General features: G+C 39.0%; 1 protein-coding gene across 1 annotated transcript in view; it reads left to right on the top strand.

Moving 5' to 3' along the window:
* CD200 (CD200 molecule) overlaps window positions 1-6,838 on the top strand; it is a 108,849-nt gene extending 102,011 nt beyond the window's left edge. The window contains exons 6-7 of the mRNA XM_006864211.1: window positions 6,507-6,571; window positions 6,668-6,838. Coding sequence (XP_006864273.1) covers window positions 6,507-6,571; window positions 6,668-6,838 — 236 coding nt within the window. The remainder of the gene's footprint in view (window positions 1-6,506; window positions 6,572-6,667) is intronic.
* Window positions 6,839-25,681: the final 18,843 nt, after the last annotated feature.

The following is a 25,681-nucleotide window of genomic DNA, read 5'->3' as shown; positions in this document are numbered from 1 at the left end:
GCCATGGGCTGTCAAAAGAACCAATAGATCTGTTTTGGATCTTCTATAAGAAGTGCAGCCAGTGTTCTCCTTGGAGGCCAAGATGGCCAAACTTTGTCTGTCATACTTTGGACATATTGTCAGGAGAAACCAGTCACTGGAAAAGGATATCATGTTTGGTAGGGTGGAGGGTCAGAGAAAAGGAGGAATTCCCCCAAGCAAGATGGATTGGCAAAGTGGTAGCATCAATGGGCTCAACAGTAAGGTTGGGCAATGATAGTGAGGTTGGCCCAGCATCGGGCAGTGTTTCATTCTGCAGTGCATGAGGTCACTATGAGTAAGTACCGACTCGATGGCCCCTAACAACAACAACAACAACAACAAATATTCTAAAGTAGTTGTTCTCTCCTTCTTTCTAGTCTGTCTTCATCTGGAAGCTCATCTGAAACCTGTCCATCATGGGTGACCCTACTGGTATTTAAAATACTGTGGCATAGTTTGTAGAATCACAGCAATACACAGTCCACCACAGTACAACAAATGGACAGATGGGTGATCTGACAGTGGTCTGACAGTGGTCTGTCAGCTAGCAAACCTAGCTCCACCAATTAAGTACCTGGAGGAACCCCATTACACAAGCTAGCCTCTTGCCCAAAGGCATTAAGCATTACTTACTTTGTGGGAAGTACCAAGCAAGGATTTCTTGCAGAAAAGTCATATTCCAGACACTGTCCCATATTTTCCAGTGGGATAACATAAGTATTTCAGCAAACCATGTAGGTTTGCCATTTATCCTAGAAGTTTTCTCTCCATTTGGAATTTGTGAAACCCAGTAATTGCACACAACTGTTGTTTTACTTATCTAGTCCTGTTGTTGTTAGATGCCATCAAATCAGTACCAATTCATAAAGACCTTATGCATGGTAGAGTGAAACTGCCCGATCCTGGGCCAACCTCATTACTGTTGCCACGATTGAGTCAATCGATGATGTCACTTGGCCAGTCCATCTCATTGGAGGTTTCCTCTTTTTCTCTGACCCTCCACCTTACTAAACATGATATCCTTCTCCAGTGACTGGTCCCTCCTGACAATATGTCTGAAGTATGAGAGACAAAGTTTGGCCATCTTGGCCTCCAAGAAGCACTCTGGCTGCACTTCCTCAAAAAAGATCTATTGGTTCTTTTGGCAGCCCATAGTACTTTCAATATTCTTCTCCAACACCATAACTCAAAAGCATCAATTCTTCTACGGTCTTCTTTAGGCACTGTCTAGTTTTCGCATCCATATGAGGACATTGAAAATACCACGGCTTGGGTCAGGCACACCTTAGTCCTCAAGCTGACATCTTTGCTCTTCAACAATTTAAAAAGGTCTTGTGCAGCAGATTTGCCTAATGCAATATGTTGTTTGATTTCTTGACTGCTGCTTCTGTGAGTGTTAATAGTTGATCCAAGAAGAATGAAGTCCTTGACAACTTCAATCTAGTCCCACTTTAACCGAAATGGAGTGCTGGCATGGCACTGCAGGATAAGCAGTGAACTTCAAGGTCGGTTTGAACTGCAAGGTCAGTGATTCAAACACACCAGCTGCTCCTTGGAAACCCTATACTGGGTTGCTATGAGTCAGAACTGATTCCATGGCCCTTAATAACAACAGTAACCAAAATGCCACAAGTGGACAGTTTTATATCCCTCCCTCTCTGTTCACATCTCTTTTTATCTTTGCTGCAGTCCATACCAGCAGGGGAAACTCCCTTTAATTGATTGACTGCCTGTAGCAGATCACATCATGAATGTGATTATATTAGATTAGATATCATCATTGAGAGATTACTAGGTCTTAACTGCTAAACCACTGAGAATCCAGGCCCAGCTAAGCCAACATAACACAGCTGTTTTAAATGAATATTTACTGAATAAGTGAATGAAGGAAGGCATAGCAAAATAATATGGAACTTCACATATGTGAAGTGGTTTTCTTACTGTTAAATTTTGACCCAATTGTACTTTTTTTTTTTTTTTTTCTATCAGTTACCAAACTAGAAATGGTTCCACACTTTCAAATTGTTGCAGAAATCACCAAGGCCTGAATTCCTTTAAAGAAATTGTAGTAGAAAAGTATAAATTATTAGAAATAAGTTCTTCATTTTCTGACAGAACTTTATTTAACAAAATTAACCAATCTCTTAAAAAAAAAAAAAAAAAACCCTTCTTAACTATGAAATTAGTTAGAAATGAGCTACATTATTCTATATTGTTATGAAGAATAACAGGAAACCCCAACATGTGCAGAGTTGTTATTCTTTGAAGGAATAAGTGGAAAAAAATGATAATTTTCCTTGTTGTTGTCGTTATGTGCAGTAGAGTCAGTTCTGACTCACAGAAACCTGTACAGGATTTCCAAGGAGTGACTAATGGGTTTGAACCACCAACCTTGTGGTTCACAGTTCAGTGCTGATCATACAACACCACACCAGGACTCCTTACAGAAAGATAATTTTGAAAGAGAGGAAAGGGCAGGTCTCGAACACATAAATGAGAAGCAGCAGCTAGAAGTTGTGAAAGACCCAAGAGAAAGAGGAGGCTAAGAAGAGGCAAATCACAGGGTCATGTGTGATAGGCTACTTTTTGTAATGAAAAAACAAAACCCATAATAAAATCAGGCAAAGACTGGAGGTGAGTTATATGAACAATCACCCCCTAAAAGTTGTATCTAACAAATAAAATAAGCAAGTAAAAAATACTATGGGTTTTAATGAGAAAATAGAATGGCATTTCATTTTATTTGTGCTTTTTACATTTTATTATCCCTGTATTAATTATATATTTTTCTTTACTTTATGTGTATGATGGATTTTAACATCAAGATAAATGGAGAAAAGATTGAAGTTGTCAAAGACTTCATGTTGCTTAGGTGAACCATCAACACTCATCAAAGCAGCAGTCAAGAAATCAAATGACATATTGCATTAGGCAGATCTGCTGCACAAGATCTCTTCAAAGTGTTCAAAAGCAAACATGTCAGTTTGAGAACTAAGGTGCACCTGACCCAAGCCATGGTGTTTTCAAATAACCTCAGGTGCATGTGAATGTTGGACAATGAATAAAGAAGATCGTAGGAGAATTGATACATTTGAGTTTTGGTGTTGGAGGAGAATACTGTCACTGCCAAAAAATCTGTGTTTGAAGAAATATAGCCTGAATGTTCCTTAGAAACCAGGATGGCCATACTTCATATATCATACGTCACACATATTATCAGGAAGGACCAGTCCCTAGAGAAGGACATCATGCCTGGTAAAGTGAAGGGTCAGCAAAAAAAGGAAGAACCCCCCCAAAGACACGATTGGCACAGTGGCTGCAGCAATGGCCTTAAGTGTAACAATGATTGTGAGGTTGAAACAGGACTGGGCAGTGGTTTCTTCCATTGTACATAAGGTCACTCTGAGTTAGTGTGACTCAACAGCACCTAACAATAATGGAATTTTCTAATCAATTCTTGGAAAGTACCATCGAGTCAGTTCTGACTCATAGTGACCCTGGATAGGGTTTCTGAGGAGCAGCTGGTGAGCTTGAATCACCGACCTTGCAGTACAAACCGACTTTGCAGTCCAGTACATTAATCCACAGTGCCAGGACTCTTAACCTGGTGTGATTCATAGTACTTATCCAATAGTGCCACACCAGAAGTCCTAACTAATAGACATCAGCAAGAAAGTTTTATTTTGCTTATCCAAGAAAAATAAGTTTTAAGTGTTGCTTCTTTATTCTGACCATTCACTTACTCTCACCTAGTGCCTTAGACTGGGCTCTCTAAAGAAGCAAAGCCAGTGAAGCATGTATATGTACGTATATGTTGTTGTTGGAGTCCTGGTGTTGCATTATAGGATAAGCACTGAGCTCAAAGGTTGGCTTGAACTACAAGGTTGGCAGTTCCAACCCACCAGCTGCTCCTTGGAAACCATGTATGTGGTCGCTACAAGTCAGAACTGACTTGGCAGCACTCAACAACAACAACATGTTGCTGTTGACTGCTGTTGAATTGTTTCCAACTCATAGGATTTCTAAGGAGCACCTCGCAGATTTGAACTGCCAACCTTGCAGTTTATAGTCCAGTGCTTATCCCACACCACCACACCAGGACTCTTGTATGTATGTAGTTATTGTTAAGTGCCGTCAAGTCAGTTCCTACCCATAGCAACCCTGTATAGGGTTTCGAGGAGCAGCTGGTGAGCTTGAATCACTAACCTTAAAGTACAAACTGACTTTGCAGTCTAGCGCACAACACCACACCAGGATTCCCTTGTATATATAGTGGTGGTGGCTGTGTGCCATGGAGTCGGTTCCGACTCATAGCAACCCTGTACAGGGTTTCTGAGGCTATCAATCTTTATGGGAGCAGAACACCTCATCTTTCTCCCACGGAATAGCTGGTAGTTTTGAACTGCTGACCTTGCGTTTCGCAGCCTGATTTGTAACCATTACGCTACCAGAGCTCCTTGTATATATATATCGAGAGGTTTATATCAAGTAAATGATTCATACTGTTGTAAAAGTAGGCCAGCTATCAGACTGGAGGCTCCTTCTGACTCACATAGTCAACAGGGGTTGATGAGCCCAAGATCAGCAGGTCCAATGACAGGCTTCTGTCTGCAGGGGTGAATGAATCCAAGGTTGGCAGGTAAAATGGCAGGGTGCTGATGACTCCCCGGGTCAGTCAGAAATATGACATGCTGCTGGCTCAAGTTCAAAGAACCAGAGATCAGATGAAAAGCCAGGTGCAGGATCTAGACCCAGCATTAATCAAGTAGTCTGTGCCTCAGTGTCTACTATATTTGAAGCAGGCCAAACCCTGGAGGAAATGCCCTTTCAAGTGACTGGCTGCTCATAGCATATCTCATCATGGAAGTAATTACATCATACTAGATATCTTAACTGCCAAACCACTGAGACTCCTTATGAAAGCAGCAGAACAATGTCTGATATAGACGAGTCCCACCGATTAGAAGGCACTCAAAATATGGCTTGGGTAAGAGCTGTCTCCTCAAAGTAGAGTTGATCTTAATGGATGGAGTAAAGCTTTGGGACCTTCATTTACTAATGTGGCATGACTCAAAATGGGAAGAAACAGACACAAAGATTCACAAAATGTAGAATGTATGAAGTATAAATCTAAGAAAATTGGAAGTTGTCAAAACGAAATGGAATGCTTGAAAATAGATATCTTAAGCATTAGTGATCTTAAGTGGACTGGGATTGGACATTTTGAATCAGCCAATCATGTAGTCTCCTATGCTGGGAATGACAAATTGAAGAAGATGTATATATATATATATATATTTAATATTTCAAGGTACTTTGTTTTTAAAACAGTTCACAACACTAAGCCTTTGGCCCTTTCTGCCACTGGACAAGCTATAAATACTTATCAGTTGGGTGCATTCTTCAGTAAGATGTTTGAAAAGTGAATAAAACAAATATTTAAATAGTTTCCATGGGAAGATATGTAAGTGTGACCTCGTCTTCTAGTCCTCCTTATTGTTGCATCTGTGCCAACCCTACTTTTTTATAAAGACACTTCAAAATTAAGCAGTAATTAAGTTAAATGGTTCCCCCAAATCCCTTAATTCAAGCTATACTCTCAGTTAACAGCGACAAAAATGTTATCTACACATTAATACTAGCGGAAGCACAAGTTGTTGGATGGCATGGTTGAAATGGGCCTAAATTAAAACTCTATTTTGCAAAAAATGGAAATCTGAATTTCTATTGCCATAAAAAGTCCTTTCAGCCTCTTTGTTAAAGTTTACCTACATGCAACAGAAAGAAAGCAGATGTCAGAATCTCTAGCTTGGTGAGGAATTATGTAAGGTGTCTGTTAAGACTATTTACTCAGTCTGATCTGAACAGAGAATGCTTGTGTTAGGCTATTCCCTAGAACCTAGGAAATAGGATTGGAATTGTGGGATGACACCAAGAGCATCATAGAGGAAGAAAGCAAAATGTCATGAAAAAGACATGAAAGAAAGAAAAGATCAAAATGAATGTCAGAAGAGACTCTGAAACTTGCTCTCCAGTGTAGATATTCTAAAGAGAATGGAAAAAATGAAGAGGCAAAAGAGCTGGACAGGAAATTTCAAAGGGCAGCTCTATCTAGACGACAAAGTGAAGTATTATAATGAAACTTGCAAAGAACTGGAGTTAGAAAATCAAAACGGAAGAACAACCTCAGCATTTCTCAAGCTGAACAAAATGAAGAAAACATTCAAGCCTCGATTTGAAGTACTGAAGGATTCTATGAGCAAAATATTGAACGTTGCAGAAAGCATTAAAAGAAGATGGAAGGGCCCCCCAGTGGGTGCTCTGGAAAGTCATCTTTGCATTGTTCCTGGTCCGGGTCCCCGCTCACTGAAGCCACCTCCGCTGTGCTCCTCTTCCTTTGCTGAAGACTTTGGCAGCTCTCAGAAGTCCCCAAAACTTACACTCTTTTTGTCATACTCTATGTCTGATCACTGGCTGCCCCACAGTGTTAAACTTGGCTGTGGACACCAGCTCTGAGATCACCACCAAGGACTTAAAGGAGAAGAAGAAGGTGTGGAGCAAACAGAAAATGTAAGAGATGCACTCAGTAATGGGAATACTAATGAGGAAAACTGGGGAACAGGAAGCTGACAATCAGGTAGACTAGGAAGAGGAAGAAGGTGGGGAGAAGGAGGAGGAAGAGGTAGAAGGTAATGGTGAGGAAGAAGATGGAGATGAAGATGAGGAGGCTGAGGCAGCTACAGGCAAACAGGCAGCTGAAGATGATGAGAATGATGATGTTGACACTAAGAAGCAGAAGACCAATGAGGATGACTAGACAGCAAAAAGGGAAAAGTTAAACTTAAAAAAGGCCACTGTACAAGAACACCCACACTTGCAGATAATACCCACTTGACCTGGCTTCAATGGCTGGATGATCAGAGCTCAACTAGAAGAAGAAAGAAGAGGAAAAACAGAGTAATCTGATACAATTTGATGAACTTGACCTACACCTATGGATGCAGTAGCTCAAAAGAGGGAACAAATCTTTACAGCAAGGATCATTCCCACCCCCTCAGTACATAGTGTACACAGGGATGGGAAACTTGGGCACTGGATACCCAAAATGGGAGGGCTACAAAGGCAAGAAGTGACTGGTTTACAAGGTTTCAAGAGGGAGCCTAGATCCAGAGGGCATGAAGGAAGGTAGAATCTCCACTGAGTAGTATCCAATCTGTATGGGCGGGGCTGATAAAAGGAGATGGGAATAGATCTCTTGTGGTACAATAGTGAATAACTGTTATCAGGACTGACTGTGAGGGTTGGAAATGTAAAGGTAGATATTTTGTAGCAAAAGGAGGGGAGTTGTTGACTTTGCAATCCAGGAGTGGAGGTCCCTGTGACCATAAAGGGAGAAGAGGGGAGTGCTGGACCCTACCCAGAGAAACAGTGATGCCAGAGATGGAGGCAGAGATGATGACATGGAGAGATGGAACGGCCGGTGACTCTAGACCCAGAGAGGGAGAGGGGCTGTGTGCTGACAACTGAGGGGCAGGCTTGCAGGATTGTTTGATGATGCATGGAGGGAATTGTAATCATGGCAATGAAATGATATATGATAGGATGAATGTAAAGCTAATGTTTTCCCATGTAAACTATCACATAATTCACAACAAAAACTTAAAAAACAAAAACAAAAAACAAAAAATGGTTTACAGACTTGGAAACCCTGTACAGGGTATCTATGAGCTGGAACCAACTCCACGGCACATCACTACGACGACCAACAGAATGTGTGGCTAATTGCCTCCATGAACAGCTGCTTCCTTTGCCACAAAACCAGAAGAATGGAACACTGCCATGCATTCAATAGAAGAATCTTGATCAAAAGAGAAAATATGTAACAGAATTTCAAATTCTCATGGCCAATAGACTTCCTGGAGCTATGAAGTTTGGATGAACTCCTAGAACGATTGTCCTGAGATTATCTTTAAACCTTAATCCAAAAATATTCCTGAAGTCTTCTTAAAACGAAACAATAGTTGAGCCTGGTAGTAGAGAATGTCTGGCTTGAGCATTGTGCTTTTTCAATATTTATCTATATGGGGTCAAACTGACACTGGCAACTCAAAACATTAGACAGAAACATTAGGAGGCAGTGAGTTTATGTAAACAGGGGAGGAACAACTCAGAAAAGGACAGTGAGAATTATTGCACAACTCAAAGAACATAATCAATGCCACTGAATTGTATTGCAGAAACTGTTGAATTGCAATATGTTTTGCTGTGTATATTCTCAACAACAACGAAATAAAAAAAATTTTTTTTTTTAATGAATGTCCCAAACTCCCCTCCAAGACTGAAACTCAAAGGGAACACATGAGCAGGTATGTAAACTTGCTGGCGACCATGTTGGTTGCCTGGTGAGTGGAAGAAGGGGAAAGGCAGCAATGAAGAAATGGTCCAAGTTCAACCACGTTCCATAGACTCCCGTCGACCTGGAGATAAGAGAGAAAAGGAAGAGATGGTTGGTCCAAAGTGTAGTGAGATCTGGGGACTCCTGAGCCCATGGACAAGGACATAGCCACAGAAGGCTAGAGTTGAAAGTGAAGCATCCGGCTGATATGAAATGAGGGTATACGCAAAAGAATGCTCAGACTTGTGTCTGTAGATAATACCCATTCAACCTAGCTTCTATGGCTTGATGATCAGAACTTGACTACAGAATATTAAAAAAAAAAAAATTTTTTTTATAAAGGAAACAAGTGTAAATCACTACAATTTGATGAACTTGACCTATACTTATGGATGTAATAGTTCAAAGTAGCAACTGAATGGGAAAGAGTCTCCACATCAAGAACCAGTCCTAGCCCCTCTGTATACAGGGTTGCTAGGGCCAGGCAACTTAGACACTGGCTACCTAAAATAGGAGCTATAAAGGCAAAAAGTGACTGGCTTACAAGTTTTTAAGAGGGAGTTTAGTTTCAGAGTATGAGGGGGAAGGTAGGAAACCTAATGAATAGTATCATCTTATCTAGATGGGGCTGGTGAAAAGAAATGGGTATAAGATTCTTATGATTCAATAGTGAATAATTGTTATCGTGACTAATTGCAACTGTCACAACTGTAAAGGTAGAAGTTGTATAACAAAAAGAGTGGGGTAGTTAATCTTACATTCCAGGAACAGAGGACCCTAGGACCATCAAGGGACAAGAGCACAAGCGGAATGTGGGACCCTATCCAGAGAAGCAGTGACACCAGAGATGGAGACAAAGATGAGGGCATGGAGAAATAAAGCAGCTGAGGATTCTAGACTCATGGAAAGAGAAAGACTAGGAGCTGGTGGCCAGGAGGCAGGCTCACAGAATGTGACCTTTGGTTGTTTAAATGATTATATATTCCTGAGTATTCTTGTGTACATCCCCCCCCACACACACACACACAAAAAAACCAAACAAACAGAGGGAGTAGAAGCAAATACTGTCGATTGATAATGCACGGAAGAGATTGTAATCATTGCAATGAAATGATGAATGGAAAACTGATGTTCCCCTATGTGAACTATTACTCAATTCACAATAACAATAATAATAATAATAATAATGCCACCATGACCTATTCACCCTCTACTTCCTGTCTCAGAATCTGAACATGATCATCTTCAAGTAGACAGAGTCCCACCAACCCACTTTGGGCAGCATCACTGCAGAAAGCACATGTTCAACCAAAACCACAAGGTGAATTTGCAGCAGGGAAGAACAAGGAACCAAAACTTCCAAGGCCGTTAAAAGTACTTTGAAAAGGAAAATTTGTATTTTTCATTTACATTTTATATTTTTTTGTATATTGTTAGGGGTCAGTCATTTTTAATGATCTCAGATAACCAAACCAGCCTTTGGAGCATTCTTTGTCCTAATTCTGACTTTAATTATGGTGTGACCATGTTCATTATAATCTCAAAGGAGAAAAAAAAGTTGTAAAAAAAGGAAAAACAACAACAAAATTACAATCTTATTCTGAGCATGCCAGTGACTTTTTTTTGTGTATGTACTTAGCTGTACTATAAGTAGTAGGTTTGTATGAAATGATTAAAAAGTCTGAAGATAAAAGATTTCTTTTCCTTTTTTTTTTTTTGTCTCTCAAGTTGCTGGTCTTTCTGTGTGTGTGTGTGTTTTGTTTGTTTTTTGGCAGGGGGAGGGGCCTGTTTGATGTATGTGTGAAACAATGTTGTCCAACAATAAACCAGAATTTTATTTTGTTGAGTTGTTCTAACAACAAAAAAGAAGATGGACAGAATACACAGTCACTTTACCAAAAGAAATGATTGATGTTAAACCATTTCAAGAACCGATGGTACTGAAGGAAGAAGTACAACCTACACTGAAGACATGGGCAAAAATTAAGGCTCTAGGAATTGGCAGAATACAAATAGAAATATTTTAACAAGCTGATGCTGGACTAGAAGCAATCGTTCATGTATGCCAAGAAATTTGGGAGACAGCACCTGGCCAACTGATTGGAAGAGATTCATATTTGTGCCCATTCTAATGAAAGGTGACTCAACAGAATGCAAAAATCCTGTAACAATATCGTTACTATCATATTAAGTAAAATTTTGCTTAAAATAACTCAGAAAAGTTGAAAGTACATCAACAAGGAACTTCCAGAAATCTAAGCCAGATTCAGAAGAGCGATGGAACTAGGGATATCATTGCTAATGTCAAATGGATCTTAGCTGAAAGCAAAGAATGCCAGAAAGATTTTTTGACCATGCACAGGCTTTCAACTGTGCGGAGCATGACAAACTATGTATAACATTGAGAAGAATAGGTATCCCAGAACACTTAATTGTGCTCGTAAGGAATCTGTACATAGACCAAGAGGCGATGGTTCAAACAGAACAAGGGAACACCAAATGTTTGAAATAAAGAAAGGTGTATGCCAGGGTTGCATTCTTTCACCATACTTACTCAATCTGTATTGTTGTTGTTGTTGTTATGTGTTGTCCAGTTGGTTCCAACCCATAGTGACCCTGTATAGGGTTTCGGAGGAGTGACTGGAAAGCTTGAACTGCCAACCTTGAAGTTCAAATGGCTTTGCAGTCTGGTGCATTAACCCACAGTGTCACAACAGGTGTGCTGAGCATTTAATCTGAGAAGTTGGATTATATGAAGATCATGGCATCAGGATTGAAGGAAGACTTATTAATGACTTGTGATGTGCAGATGATACAACCTTGCTTGTTGGAAACGAAGAATACTTAAAATACTTACTGATGAAGATCAAAGACCACAGCCTCCTGTATGGATTGCACCTTGATGTAAAGGTCCTCACAACTGGACCAATAAATAATATTTTGATAAATGGAGAAAATATTGAAGTTGTCAAATACCTCATTTTGCTTGGATCCACAATCAACACTCACAGAAACAACAGTTAAGAAATCATATGCTGTATTGTATGTGGCCAATCTGCTGCAAAAGACCACTTAAAAGTGTTCAAGAGCAAAACTATCAGTTTGAAAACAAAAGTACACCTGAACTAAGCCATGGTATTTTCAATAGCCTTATATGCATGTGAAAGTTGGACAATGAATAAGGAAGAAAGTAGAAAAATTGATGCATTTGAGTTGATGCATTAGAGAAGAATATTAAAAGTGCCATGGCTCACCAGAAGAACAAACAAATCTGGGTTGGAAGAAGTACAGCAAGGATACTCCTTGGAAGCCAGGATGGCCAGATTTCATCTTTCATTATTGTTGACCCATAGCAACTCTGTATAGGGTTTCCGAGGAGCAGCTGGTGAACTTGTGGTTCAAATCAACTTTGCAGTCCAGAGCATTAACCCATAATACCACACCAGGGCTCCTCATCTCTCATACTTCAGACATATTATCAGGAGGAACCAGTTCCTAGAAAAAGATATCATGCTTGGTAAAGAGGAGAGTCAGTGAAAAAGAGGAAGACCCCCTAATGAGATGGACTGACATAGTGGCAGCAACAATGGGCTCAAACATCACAAAAATTGTGAGGAAGCCACAAGACCGGTAAGTGTTTCATTCTGAGCGTAGGGTTGCTATAAGTTGGAACCAACTTGAGGGCACTTAACTACAACAACAACAAATGGTCAAAATGATTCCTGTAGTTGTCTCATAACTCTATAACCAAGGTGAAGTAGACATCAGTTTATCAAGTCTCAGTTATGATTTCCTGGCATCTCCAAATTAGACTTCATTCACTAAGTCTTCGCTTCATTCTTGCTGATTCTTTGTAGATCTTAAAAGTTTAAGAAAAAGGGATAAACAGACCTCAACTGTGATAGAAAATTGACTTAATTATAAGTTGATAGAATGTCTTGTTCAAGAAACTTCTGCATGAAACAAATCTCAGGATAAGACAAAGTTTAACAAACCCTTGTCATTTTCTGCCAGGCTTCTACCTCCTCTTTATGTGCCTGTGAAGCACAGTACTATTGTTTGTTTCATCTGATACAATCTGCTTTCTCTACTGTTCTGCAAACACACTCTGTGGATTTTTCCCTGTTTGCTTTGTGTCTCCCGATTTCATGAAATGTTTTGTTTTTATATCCTTCAGTAAAACTGTTTTCTAGTGGAACATAAGTCTGATGTATTTTCACAAATACAAACTCCATCCCTTTATTTCCCACTCAAAAAAGTATATTGAAATGAAGCTATAGGAAAACCAATAATTTGTAAATGCCGTCGTGTAACTATTACTTTTAACAAGTTACTCCGGCACCTGACTTAGACACACACTACTTTATGACAGTGCTATTAAATCTGCTATCTGAGGGAGTAGAGTTTAAATGCAAGGAGCCTGTGTTACTAAGGAAGAAATAGTTGCTGTTGCCAGAAGAACTTCACAAAATCGGGATTTCGGTGAGTTTCTGAAAATCCAGGGCCCCAAAATGGTCTGCTTTAGAGGGCCCAGATTTGATCAGACTCCTGTATGCTGACTGACACTAATGGAGCTTAAAAGAAACAAAACTGTGGAAATTGTGTGATTGAATGGACAATACTCAGGTAGCCTCTGAAACTGTCAATTTTCTTGTGAGGTGTTTCAAAAATAACAATATAATACATATTACAATAGTAATAAATATAATCAAAAATAAAAATAAAATAGTGATAAATATAATAGTAATAAATTTAGCGTAACAAATTAATGGGATAAAGTAATCAAACTGGCAAGCAATTTACATTTTTAAATAGGTATAATGTGACACCTGGTAGCATAGTGGGTTATAAGTTGGGCTGCTAACTGAAAAGTCAGCAGTTTGAATCTATCATCCACTTCATGAGAGAAAGATGAGGCTTTCTGCTCCTGTAAAGATTTACAGCCTCGGAAACCCTACCCAGAGTTGCTATGAGTCGGAACTGACTCCGTGGCACATAACCACCACCACCAGTATATTCAAGGTTACCGCTATACCAAATAACTGAAACCAAATTCCTTGCCATCAAGTTGATTCTGACTCAGCAGCCATGTAGGACAGAGTAGAATTGCTCTATAAGGGGTTAAAGGTAGACCTTCCAAGGTAGATCTCTGTAAAATGCCATAGAGCAAAGATGCCACTTTGAAGACTTAATATGCACTTGACCAAGCCATGGTGTGCTCAGTCTCCTCAAATGCATATGAAAATAGGATAATGAATAAGAAAGATTAAAGACTTGATGTCTTTGAATTATAAAGTTAGTGATGAATACTGAATTTTGCTAAAGGTAATTTTTAAATGATTGTAATGGTACATCCACAGAGAGCAGCCAGACATTAAGCTGGACATGGAACAGGAATATCATTGCTGATGTCAGATGGAGCTTGGCTGAAAGCAGAGAATATCAGAAAGATGTTTACTTGAACTATACAAAGGCATTTGACTGAGTGAATCATAACAAACTATACATAACATTGTGAAGAATGGGAATTTCAAAACACGTAACTGTGCTCATGAGGAATCTTTACATAACCATGAAACATTGTTTTTAAAAGAACAAGAGGAAACTGCATGGTTTAAAATCAGGAAATGTGTGTGTTAGGACTGTATCTTTTCACCATATTTAATCATTCTGTGTTCTTAGAAAATAATATCAGAAATTGGACTATATGAAGAAGACATAGAATCAGGATTGGAGGAAGGCTAACAACCTGAGATATGCTTATAACATAACCTTGTTTGCTAAAGCAAAGAGGACTTAAAGCACTTGCTTATGAAGCCCAAAGATTACAGTCTTCAGCATGGATTACAACTCGCTGTTAAGAAAACAAAAATCCTCACAAATGGACCAATAAACAACATAAATGGTAACAAGATTGAAATTGTCACGGATTTCATTTTGCTTAGAAGCCCATGGAGGCAGCAGTCAAGACATCAAACTACATATTACACTGGACAAATTTGTTTCCAAGACCTCTTTAAAGTGTCCAAGAGTAATGATGCCTCTTTGAGGACTAAAGTGCTCGACTCAAGTCATGGTATTTTCAATAGCCTCATATTTATGTGAAAGTGGGACAATGACTAACGAAGACTATAGCAGAATTGATGCATTTGATTTATGGTGCTGGCCAAAAGTATTGAAAGTACCATGGACTACCAGAAGGTCAAACAAATTTGTCTTGGAAGAAGACAGTCAGGATCCTCCCTAGGATGCTTCATCTTTGTCAGAATGCTTTATCTCTCATACTTTGGATATGTTATTAGGAGGGATCAACCCTTGGCAAAGGATACCACGTTAGGTAAAGTGGAGGGTAAGTGAAACAGAGGAAGCCCCCCAGCGAGATGGATAGGCACAGTGGTAGCAGCAATGGGCTTGAGCATAACAAAACAATTCTAAGGATGACACAGGATCGCTCAGTGTTTCATTCTGTTGGGCATAGGATGGCTATGCATGAGAGTCAATATGACAGCACCTAACAATAACACTGAAGAGCAAGTTTCAGAGTCTCTTCTGACATCCATTTTGTTTTGTTGTTTCCTTTCTTTCCTGTCTTTTTAATGACCTTTGCTTTCTTCCTGTATGATATTCTTGATGCCATTCCACAACTCCTCAGGTCTTTGGTAATTAGTGTTTAATGCATTGAATCTGTTCTTGGGATGGTCTTTAAATTCAGGTGGGATGCATTCAAGGCTCTTGTGGGCTTGTTTTAACATTCTTCTGCTCCAGCCTTAAGTAGCACATGAGCAATTGATGGTCTGTTCCACATGCCGCTGCCTTGTTTTAGTTGATGATATTGAACCTCCCCACTGTCTTTTCTCACAAATGTAGTCAGTTTGATTCCTGAGTATACCATCTGACGAGGTCCATGTGTATGTATGTTGTTATTAAGTGCCGTTGAGTCAGTTCAGACCAATGGTGACCCTTTATAGGGTTTATTTGTCTTTAATATTGCTTAAAAAAAGGTATTTGCAATGAATAAGTCATTGGTCTTGCAAAATTCTATCATATGATCACCAGCATTATTTCTATCACCAAGGCCATGTTTTCAAACTACTGATCTTTTTCTTTCCAATCAAAATATATTTCACATTCCAATCACCAGTCATTATCAATGCCTTTCTATGGCATGTTTGATCAATTTCAGACTGAAGAAGTTAGTAGAAATCTTTAATTTCATCTTCACTGGCTTTGGTGGTTGGTGTGTATATTTGAATAATAGTGATATTAGCTGGTCTTCCCTGTAAGAATATGGATATTATCCTATCACAGACAGCATTGTACTTCAAGACAGATTTTGAAATGTTCTTTTTGACAATGAATGTGATGCCACTCCACTTCAATTTGTCATTCCTACCATAGTAAGATGAGACTTTGTGCTTCCACAAAGATTTAAAGCCTCCAAAACCCTATACAAGGTTGGTATGAGTCATAACTTACTCAACAGTACTTAAGAACAACAAGAACAGTAAGCCATATGATTGTCTGATTCAAAATGGGCAATGCCAGTCCATTTCACTTAACTAATGCTTAGGATGGAATCCTGGTGTGGCACTAAGTAATAAAGCACTGGACCACAGGGTCAGTTTGAACCACAAGGTCATCAGTTCAAATTCACCAACTGCATCTTTGGAAACTCTATATGGGGCCATTGTGAGTCAGAACTGACTCAACAGCACTAAACAACAACAACAAATGCCAAGGATATTGATCTTTTTGTGTTCCATTTGATTATACAACTTCCAATTTTCCTAGATTCATACTTTATACATTTCCTTATCTGATTGTTAATGAATACTTGCTGCTTCTTATCCTCATTTTGAGTTGTGGCCCATCAGCAAATGAAGGTCCCAAATCTTTAATCCATTCACATCCCTATGGTCAACTCTACTTTGAGGAGGAAGGTCTTCCCAATTCATATTTTTAGTGTCTTTCACTTGAGGGGTCCTTCTTCCAACACTATATCTGACAATGTTCTGTGGCTAATCATACTGTTTTTATCTTCTGGCACTGTATGTGACACGTGTCATGGATATTCATAAATTTTTGTTGTTTTTGTTGCTGTTAGGTGCCATTCAGTCAGGATCAACTAATAACAACCCTGTGTACCACAGAATGAAACCTTGCAATCGTTGGTACGCCTGAGACCAATACTTACACCATTGTGCCAGTCCATCTCATTGGAGGTCTTCCTTTTTCTCTCTGACCCTCCACTATACCAAACATGATATCCTTCTCAAGGAACTGGTCCCTCCTGACAATATGTCCAAAGTATTAGAGATGAAGTCTGGCCATCCTGGCTTCCAGTGGCTGTACTACATCCAACACAGATTGGATTGTTTTTTGGCAGTCCATGGTACTTTTAATATGCTCCTCCAACACCATAATTCAAATGCATCAATTCTTCTATGGTATTCCTTGTTCACTGTCCAAATTTTACATGCATATGAGCTTATTGAAAATACCGTGGCTTGTGTCAGGCACACCTTAGTCCTCAAACTGACATTTTTGCTCTTCAACACTTTAAAGAGGTCTTGTACTGCAGATCGTTTGATTTTTTAACTGCTGCTTCCATGATTGTTGGTGGTTATTACAAGCAAAATGAAGTCTGTGGAAACTTCAATCTTTTCTCCATTTATATGGATGTTGTTTATTGGTCCAGTGATGAGGATTTTTGATTTTCTTACATGGAGATGCAACTCATACCAAAGGCTGTGGTCTTTGATCTTCATCAGCAAGTATCCTAAATCCTCTTCATTTTCAGCAAGCAAGCTTGTATCATCTGCATATTACAGGTTGTTAATGAGTCTTCTAATCCTGATGCCATGTTTTTCTTCATAAAATGCAGTTTCTCTGGTTATTTGCTCAGCATACAGATTGAATAAGTATGGTGAAAGATAACAACCTTGGTATACACCTTTCTTAATTTTAAACCATTCGGTCTTCCCTTGTTCTATTCAAACAACTGCCTATTGATCTATATACAGGTTGGTGCATAAATTTGAGTAGCAGTGGTATTAATTGATCTTTCTTGTAGGTGTATGGATATCATCCTATCACCGATGGCATTCTGAATGACTGATCTCAATATGTTCTTTTTGATGATGAATGCAAAGCCATTCTTCTTCAATTCGTTCCCAGCATAGTAAACCATGTGATTATCAGATTCTAAATGGCCAATACCAATCCATTTCAGCTCACTAATGCCTATAATATGGATGTTTATGCATTCCATTTCATTTTTTACAATTTCCAATTTTCCTAGATTCAGACTTCATACATTCCATGTTCTGATTATTAATGGATGTTTACAGTTTATCTTAATTTTGAGTTGTGCCCCATCAGCTAATGAAGGTTTAGAAGTTTTAATCCTTTCATGTCATCTTGGTCAACTGTACTTTGAGGTGGTAGTTCTTTGCCTGTTGCATTTTGAGTGCCTTCTAATATCTTCCAGCACTATATCTGACAACATTCTGGTACTCCTCATCAAGTTTCAATATTCAATAATTTGGTGCTGACAGTGTTCCACTGCTATTCATAAGGTTTTCAGTGACTAATAATTTGGGAGGAGATAGTTTCTCTTTTTTAGTCTGTCTTTGACTGTACATTCAGCTGAAACCTGTCCATCATGGGTGATCCTGATGGTATTTAAAATACCCATGGCATAGTTTCCAGAATCACTGCAACACACAACCTACAACAGTACAACAAACTGACAGATGAGTGGTGGTTTTGCATTTTAGTATGTATTATTAAGTAGAAAGCAAAGCATGCCCATGGGTGGTACTAATAGTTAATATGCTTGACTGCTATCTATAAGTTTGGAAGTTGGAATCCACTAAAAGGCATCTGGTAAGAAAGGCCTGGTGATGTGCTTCTGAAAAAAACAGCTACTGAGACACCTATGGACTATATTTCTACTTTGATACATATGGGTCACTGTGAGGCAGAATCAACTCTAAAGGAGTGTCTAACTCTAGGCATAGCAATGGGATTATGTTCATGGCCACATTTTACTCAGAGAGTTTTCATGGGACGGGGGGCGGGGGGACTAATTGAGGGCTATTGAACTAAAGGAAGAAAAGAAAGTTGGTAATTGAAAAAAAAATTGCTCAGACACAGTATTTTGTAAATCTTCCTTTTGCTCTTGGATAAGAGCCTTATTTAAATCAAAGAAGTATTGTATTATCTATGTGTCCTCTTCATGATTGTGCATTTCCTTCCTTTAGTTTATTAAGTCCCTGTTCTGAAGGAGAAATATTACAAAAGACTCATGGAAAATCCAATGAATAGTGACACTGTTGATATCAGTAAAGTATAACTTCTTCCTTTTAAATGTTAACTTTCATTTGACCTGAGTTCATTTTTACAGAAGTTTCCCAAGGTACAGTTTGTTCATTTACCATTGAAAAAAACAAACTTACTGACATTGATTGTACTTGCTGTGGTAACAGGAAAAGAAACTTCCATTCAGAAACTGCCCTACAAATTTCATAAATAGAACTCATGAAGACTGGCAGAGGGCTGAAAACAAAGACAAGGGTTTTGGATCAAATCCTCTACTCCTTTCCTCCTGCTCTATTTATTTCTATAAATACAGACAGATCCTCTTGATGACACAGTCCCAGCAACCTCTACTCCTTCTCCTATCAACATAGGATTTCCAAGGCTACAAAAGCAGACTATCACATGCTTCTTCTACAGAGCAGATAGGCAGTTTGAACCATCTGCCTTTTGATTAGCAGCCTAATGCTCAATCACTGAACCACCAGACTTCTTATCCATAACTGAAGTAGCCTTAATTGGTGGGACTGATTGACTTCAACTAATCAACACACTGAATTTCTCTATTTCAGGAATGTGTCCAAATTTGAGCAAGTAAGACTGGAAGAGGTGTTTATTGGATTCTTAAGGAAAATCGGTGTTCAATTATTTCAAGAGAGTTGCTGTTAGTTGGCAAAGTCAGCTCTGACTCATGTCGATCTTATACAGAACAAAACAAAATATTGCCCAGTCTGTGCCATCTTTTTGTATAGTACCTTCCAACTGAGGGGGCTCATCGTCCAGCACTATATTATGCTGTGATGCATAAGGTTTCCATTGACTCATTTTCAGAAGTATATCACCAGACCTTTCTTCTTACATTGTACAAAAAAGTACTGTTGTTGTTTTAGTTCTTCCAGATGTAAACAAGGAAGCTCAAAGACTCTGGAAGTTACATGTTGTTGTTGTTAAGTACCATCGAATCAGCTCCTATTCATAGTGACCCTGTGTAGGGGTTTCTGAGGAGTGACTAAATTGAGTTTGAACCGTTGACGTTGAAGTTCAAATCAACCTTGCAGTGCAGTGCTTATCCTACAGCACCCCACCAGAACTCTAGTCTAATGAGTTTCATTTAGAGCAGTAGGAGATAGAACAAAAGATTGGAAGAGATGAGAAAACAACTCAACTGGGTGTAAGTGATAGATGGGATTTGTTTGTCATGATGAAAAGAAATCTGGATGTAAAGATGAACTTTTAGCAAGGCTTTATACAATTGTATTGAACCAAATTGAACCAAAGGAGCTAGTTTATTTCCTTCCTCATGCTCTGTGTTATGCATGGATCCTAAGTATAGTCGTGATACATGTGATTCATTTTGTTGTTCTTTTTGCAAATGATAGCTGCTATGGAGTTCTGGTATGGCATTGTAGGATAAGCATTAGATTACTAACTGTAAGGTTCAAATCTACCAGCTGCTCTTGGAAACCCTATACAGGGTCGCTATAAGTCAGAAACAACTCAATGGCACTTACCAACAACAACAGGCTACAGACACTTTGACCTTCTTTCAGCACCTTGAATACACCTGGCATTTTTTATCCGATGATTATTCATGTGGTGGTACTTAAACTTGAAATATTCATTTCCCCTGTGCCTCTCAACTCCCAGTTCACCCGTGGGTGCCTGATCTGTGAAAGAGTATCTAGGACCTTTACATATTTTCCTTTGGCAGCAGGCATTATATTAAGCTTTCTCAGTAGAGGACACTGGATGTTTCAGAAAGAAGGGGTCTTCTTTTCTGGTTCCAGTGGTACACTCACCAGACTCTACTCCTGGAGAATATGTTTTCTCCTCCCATGTTCACCATTGCTAAGTATGTACATGGTGACACTTCTCTACCATTGGCCACCACATATTTTTTCTCTAGTTCTTGACTTGTTGTTAAGTCCTTTTGAGTCAGTTCCAACTCATAAAGACCCTTTATAGGATTTTCTAGGAACAGCTGATAGGTTTGATAGGTTAGCACCTGTGGTTCAAACTGACCTTGCAGTCAAGAGCTTATCCAACAGCTTCATGCATAATGTTGCCAGTACCTCCTAAAGTGTAGCCTGTGGTTCATTGCTCCCTGTACCTTCTCCTCGACTCCATGAGTATGTGCACTGGGGAACCATGTGGCTAGACATCTAGAGAGCTGGCTGTCCAGTGTTGATCCCACATAGCAGGTCCAAAGCTTCCCTGGCCAGAACTGTACATAGAGTGTGACGGGTTCTTGCGGGTGTCTTCTCCACTGAAGTGGTGTTACAGCTCCCTTTACATGCTTCACTCTCTCTGCTTGTCCATTTTTCAGAAAGTTGTTACTACTGATTTCCCAGAGACTGTGGATCAACTGTAGCCCAGGCCACCTACAAGCCTTCCAGGACAAGACTGACTCTCTCTGTGCCTCCCACAGTGTGTTTCTTATCTATTTTGCACACCTGTGTCCCAATCAGCTGGAGAGCAGCTAACAACAATAGACATAGCCTTCATTGTCTAATGGGGCATTTACAGTGGACATTAGCTGCCACCTGGAATTAAGACCTCCTTTTTAGATACCGCACAGGGAATTGGCTTTGGGGAAATCATACTTCCCCACACTCATGTCCAGGCTCTGGTGTGGACCTATGGTTGAATCCTAAATCAAGCAATTTATGCCTCTGCTCACCACTGGATTCCAGAATGAACACAAGGTCTAAGCCTGTGAAATTAGAAATGATGAGATTCAGTTCTAAGGTTTCTTGGAAATTTCTGCTGGATTTGGTGTTGCATAAATACATGTTCTGGAGCTGCTATTGCCATCTTGTGCCTACCAGGACAGACTGACAGAATGGAGCCAAAACAGAGGCAAGCAGAACCAAGAGACAGACAGATATGACTCAGATCCTGATAATTTTGTTATTGACAGACAGAGCCCGGGTAGGACAGAAGCCTGCCAGAGAAGGAAAACTCAAATGTTTTCCACTAAAAATGAGCAATATAAAAGTGCTAAGACCGCATGCTTGTCAAAAGCAGAAATCTTGCAAGCCCCAGAAAGACAGACAGTGCTATCAAGCATCAGCACTCACAAGGTTCACTATAAAAAGTCCTTCTCATGAGGAGACATTTTGTTCTTAATTAATTTGTCACATTAAGGATAGCCTCCAATACTGCTGAACATTTGTTTAGTTGTTTTCAGATGCAGACTGATTAGCATAAACTGATGAAAGACAGAAAATCGACTTCAGTTATATTTTGTTGTTGTTGTTTAATGCTGTCGAGTCAGTTCTGATTCACAGAACCCTGTATAGGGTTTCTGAGAAGCAGCTGGTGAGTATGAGCTGCCAACTTTGCGGTACACAGTGCGGTGCTGATCTTACAGCTCCACACCAAGTCTGGAAGAAATCAATAGTGTTTTATCTTTTTAGATAATACATCCTTATATCCGTTTTATTGTTTGGTTTTAACTTTTTAAAGATAAGTAACATTGTTGTTGTTGTTAGGTACCATGGAGAAAAATGGTACAGATATCAAAATACAGTGTGCAGAGACTATGGCCCTCAACCACCCTTCCTGCTGGAATACAGCTTACTCTAGTGGCCCAATTTTCAGCCAAGTAGTAGATAGGCATATAGCAGTTCCCCTATATGCCTATCTGCTACTTGGCTACAACACTAGTAAGATATACTCACCATAGAATGGTGAATTATTCAACATCAAAAGGGTAACATTTACCTAAGGACAGAGTTGAAAAGGGGTGGAAAGGTTGAATGGAAATAGGAACCACAGGGAGGATGTGGGAGAAGGAACTATTGTTGTATGAAGGGGATTGTAATCACTGAGATGCAATAATGTTTATGATTTATTGAATGTAAAAAAAAAAATACAGTGTGTCTGTAAAGTCTGCAAACAGGTGAATATGATAAGTTGTTTATTAATATTATATTAGAATAGAATAAAATAATATTTTCCATGGTTTATAAACATTCTTATAAGACATAAAATTCTCTTAAGATTTAGTTGGAGATTTTAAGACTAATTAATGTGTAAATATTTTATAGTATAGAGATATGGCACTGTATGATAAGCACTGGACTGCTAACCGCAAGGTTTGACCAGCTGCCCCTCAGAAACCGTGACCAACTCCACAGTACTTAACAACAACAACAACAATTATTCTGGAAAATGCCTACAGTGTACAAAGTGTTATTCAAAGAAATTAGAAAGTAGAAAACAAGAGAGAAAGAAGGGGAGGATGGAAGAAAGGAAAAGAGGAAGGAGAAAGAGAGGGAAAGAAATTCACTTAACAAATATTTACATGATTACTCTGTGCTGGGCCTTATGTTGAGGGATAGAGATATGAACCTTTACCATATTAAAAATAAATCATCAGAGAAATGATTCATACAATATAAATCCAATTATTAGACTAAAAAGTTCATGTACATATTCCACACTTGAAGTCATTTCATATGGAGCAGCACACATGGAAAGATATTTTTGGCATTGTTTCTTTAACAATTTTTGGCATTGTTTCTTTAATTAGAAAGTGCTATCTTTCTAATCTTGTTATGAGGAGCATTTTATGACAATATAACGACACCAGCAGGAGTGATTGAGCACTGCAACCAAAAAAAAAATAATAATAATTTGCATAGGAAGACACTTTTACAACATTGACACTACATACTATGCATTCCAAGACACTTATATCTCTCTAGCTCAAGAATGTACATGTTCCAAAACCCCAGATGAGATAACATCTCTTCATAGGGTCCAAGTATTTTCAAGTCTTTCATGTGGGAGTCACATGGGTGTGGCTTTCTATTTCCTAGTTTCTAAGTTAGGATTTAAACCTCCACAACTAAATGATTAAGCTATTAATGATGGTTTAGAGTTGAGAAAAAAACCACAAACAAACACAAAAATGAATTGCTTTAGACTTTTAGCAAGATGGAAGACTAGGCCGACATACTAAACAGACCCTCTACAACAAAGATACAGAAAATCAAATAAAACAGACACAGAGGACAATCCTGGGACCCTTCAGAGGAAAGGTTAGAGAAGGGGACTGAATACCTACTAGGAGGAGAAGCTGAGCAGGGCTAGCGAAAAAAGGAGACTAACTGGGAAACGGCCTGCCAGCAAGACAAAACTTGGCCATCTTGAACTTTTACAAGCAGCTTTGGAGAGAAAAACAGATGGTGGTCCAGTTGCACAGGTTCACATGGGTGATAGAAACAGTGGAATTCTTTCTTGTTACACACACTCCTCTGGATAACCAAAGTGAGGTCAGTCCCCACCAAATCCACCCTTAGCACAGACCCTGCTAAGTTATGAGCAGTGCTGTTTGAGCTAGTGTGAAATGTATGTACTGGTGTGTACCTTGGTGCCTGGACTTAGGTGGACTTTGTTCATATGTACAGAACCCACAGAACCTCCAGGTTAGCATTAGACTAGCAGGAAACTTCATAATCAGCTACCTTGTCCCCATCTGCCCTTTGGTTCTGACTGAAACTAGGAACCTGAAGGGCCTCCACAAACTACTTCCAGATTGTGCGTCCTAAACAGACAACACGTAGGCCTATAGGAATTCCATCTAGTACTGGGAACTCAGTTGTCACAGTCCCCCTCTACCTACTTTGTGAGTTTCTTGTCTGGCAGGAGACCCCCAGAATTTTCTCCTCTCTAAGGTCAACAATTGCACTGCTATTTTGTTAGTTTATTTTTCCTTTTGCTGTTTTGTTGTTTATGTTTGCTTATTCTTTCTTCTCCTTCTTCCTCTCTTTCCCTTCCTTTGATTTTTATCCTGTCTTCTGCTTTTGTTTTTCCTTCTGTTTTTCATTTCTACCCTCTTTACCTTTTTCTTCTCTTGAATTTAAAAAAAAATTATTCTGTTGTCTCTTTTTCTTTTTATCTTTGCACTGTTTTTTAAGTGTTTTTTCCTCTTCCTTTTATTTTCTCTCTTGGCTAATACAGTCCTATTTTCTTGTATGTTTCTTCTCTCTTTAGTTATTATATTCTTCTTTTCTTGTTGCTACCCACTTTGGTTTATTGGTTTATTTTCTCCTTTATTATATTCTGATTTCACTGTTGTTTGCTTGTTCTGTTTCATTTTGCTGTGTGTGTTTTCTCCTCTTGCCCTACCCACCTGGAAACAGCAACCATACCCATAGAGTTCAGCCACAACCATACCCTCTGCAGCTCCACCCACTGTATAAGAGCCAATACCAGTTCCTATACCACCTGACCAATGATAGACATAAGCCAAACCCACCTTAAACTGAGCTGCATGAATGGTGCACATGTTTGTACTCTCTAAGCACACCCACCAGGAGACAGTTTGTGAGAGCCTAAGAACATACCAACTTACAATTATAAATTAAATACAAATAGAATGACACCACACACTTCTCAGAGACAGTAGAAGATTTTAGCTCACTTAAAGAAACAAGAGAGAGTGGCTCAAACATATGACCAAGATGCAGAACCAGAAAGGCTTTCTGAGAAAGAAAAGGTAATGGATCTACCTAACAAAATAATTCAAAAAATGATATTTAGATATCTTCAACATATTGAAAGAAAGATCAAAGAAAGCACAAAGAACACAGAAATGGTATTAGATTAATTTAGGAAAACACTACAAGAACAGACAAAATAAATACAAATTTTGAAATGATACAAAACCTGCTAAGAGAAATCCTGAAGATTAATATTAAGATCTCAAAAATGGGCAATACATTGAAATGGTAAAGGGATAGATTTGAATCAATGGAAGCCTGAATTTGTGGCTTTGAAGATAAATCTCTCAATACTAGCAAGCTAGAAGAAAAATCAGAAAGTATGAAAAATTGGATGAAAGCCTGAGATTTATATGGAACACCATAAAAAGGAATAACTTATGGGTGACTGGGATTCCAGAACAGGAAAAGACAATTAAAACCACGGGAAAAA

This window comes from Chrysochloris asiatica, unplaced genomic scaffold, assembly GCF_000296735.1.
Source record: "Chrysochloris asiatica unplaced genomic scaffold, ChrAsi1.0 scaffold00061, whole genome shotgun sequence".
In the NCBI taxonomy this organism is placed as follows: Eukaryota; Metazoa; Chordata; class Mammalia; order Afrosoricida; family Chrysochloridae; genus Chrysochloris; species Chrysochloris asiatica.
Note: the sequence above shows the minus strand (reverse complement) of the source record. Positions and strands in the feature narration are given on the sequence as shown.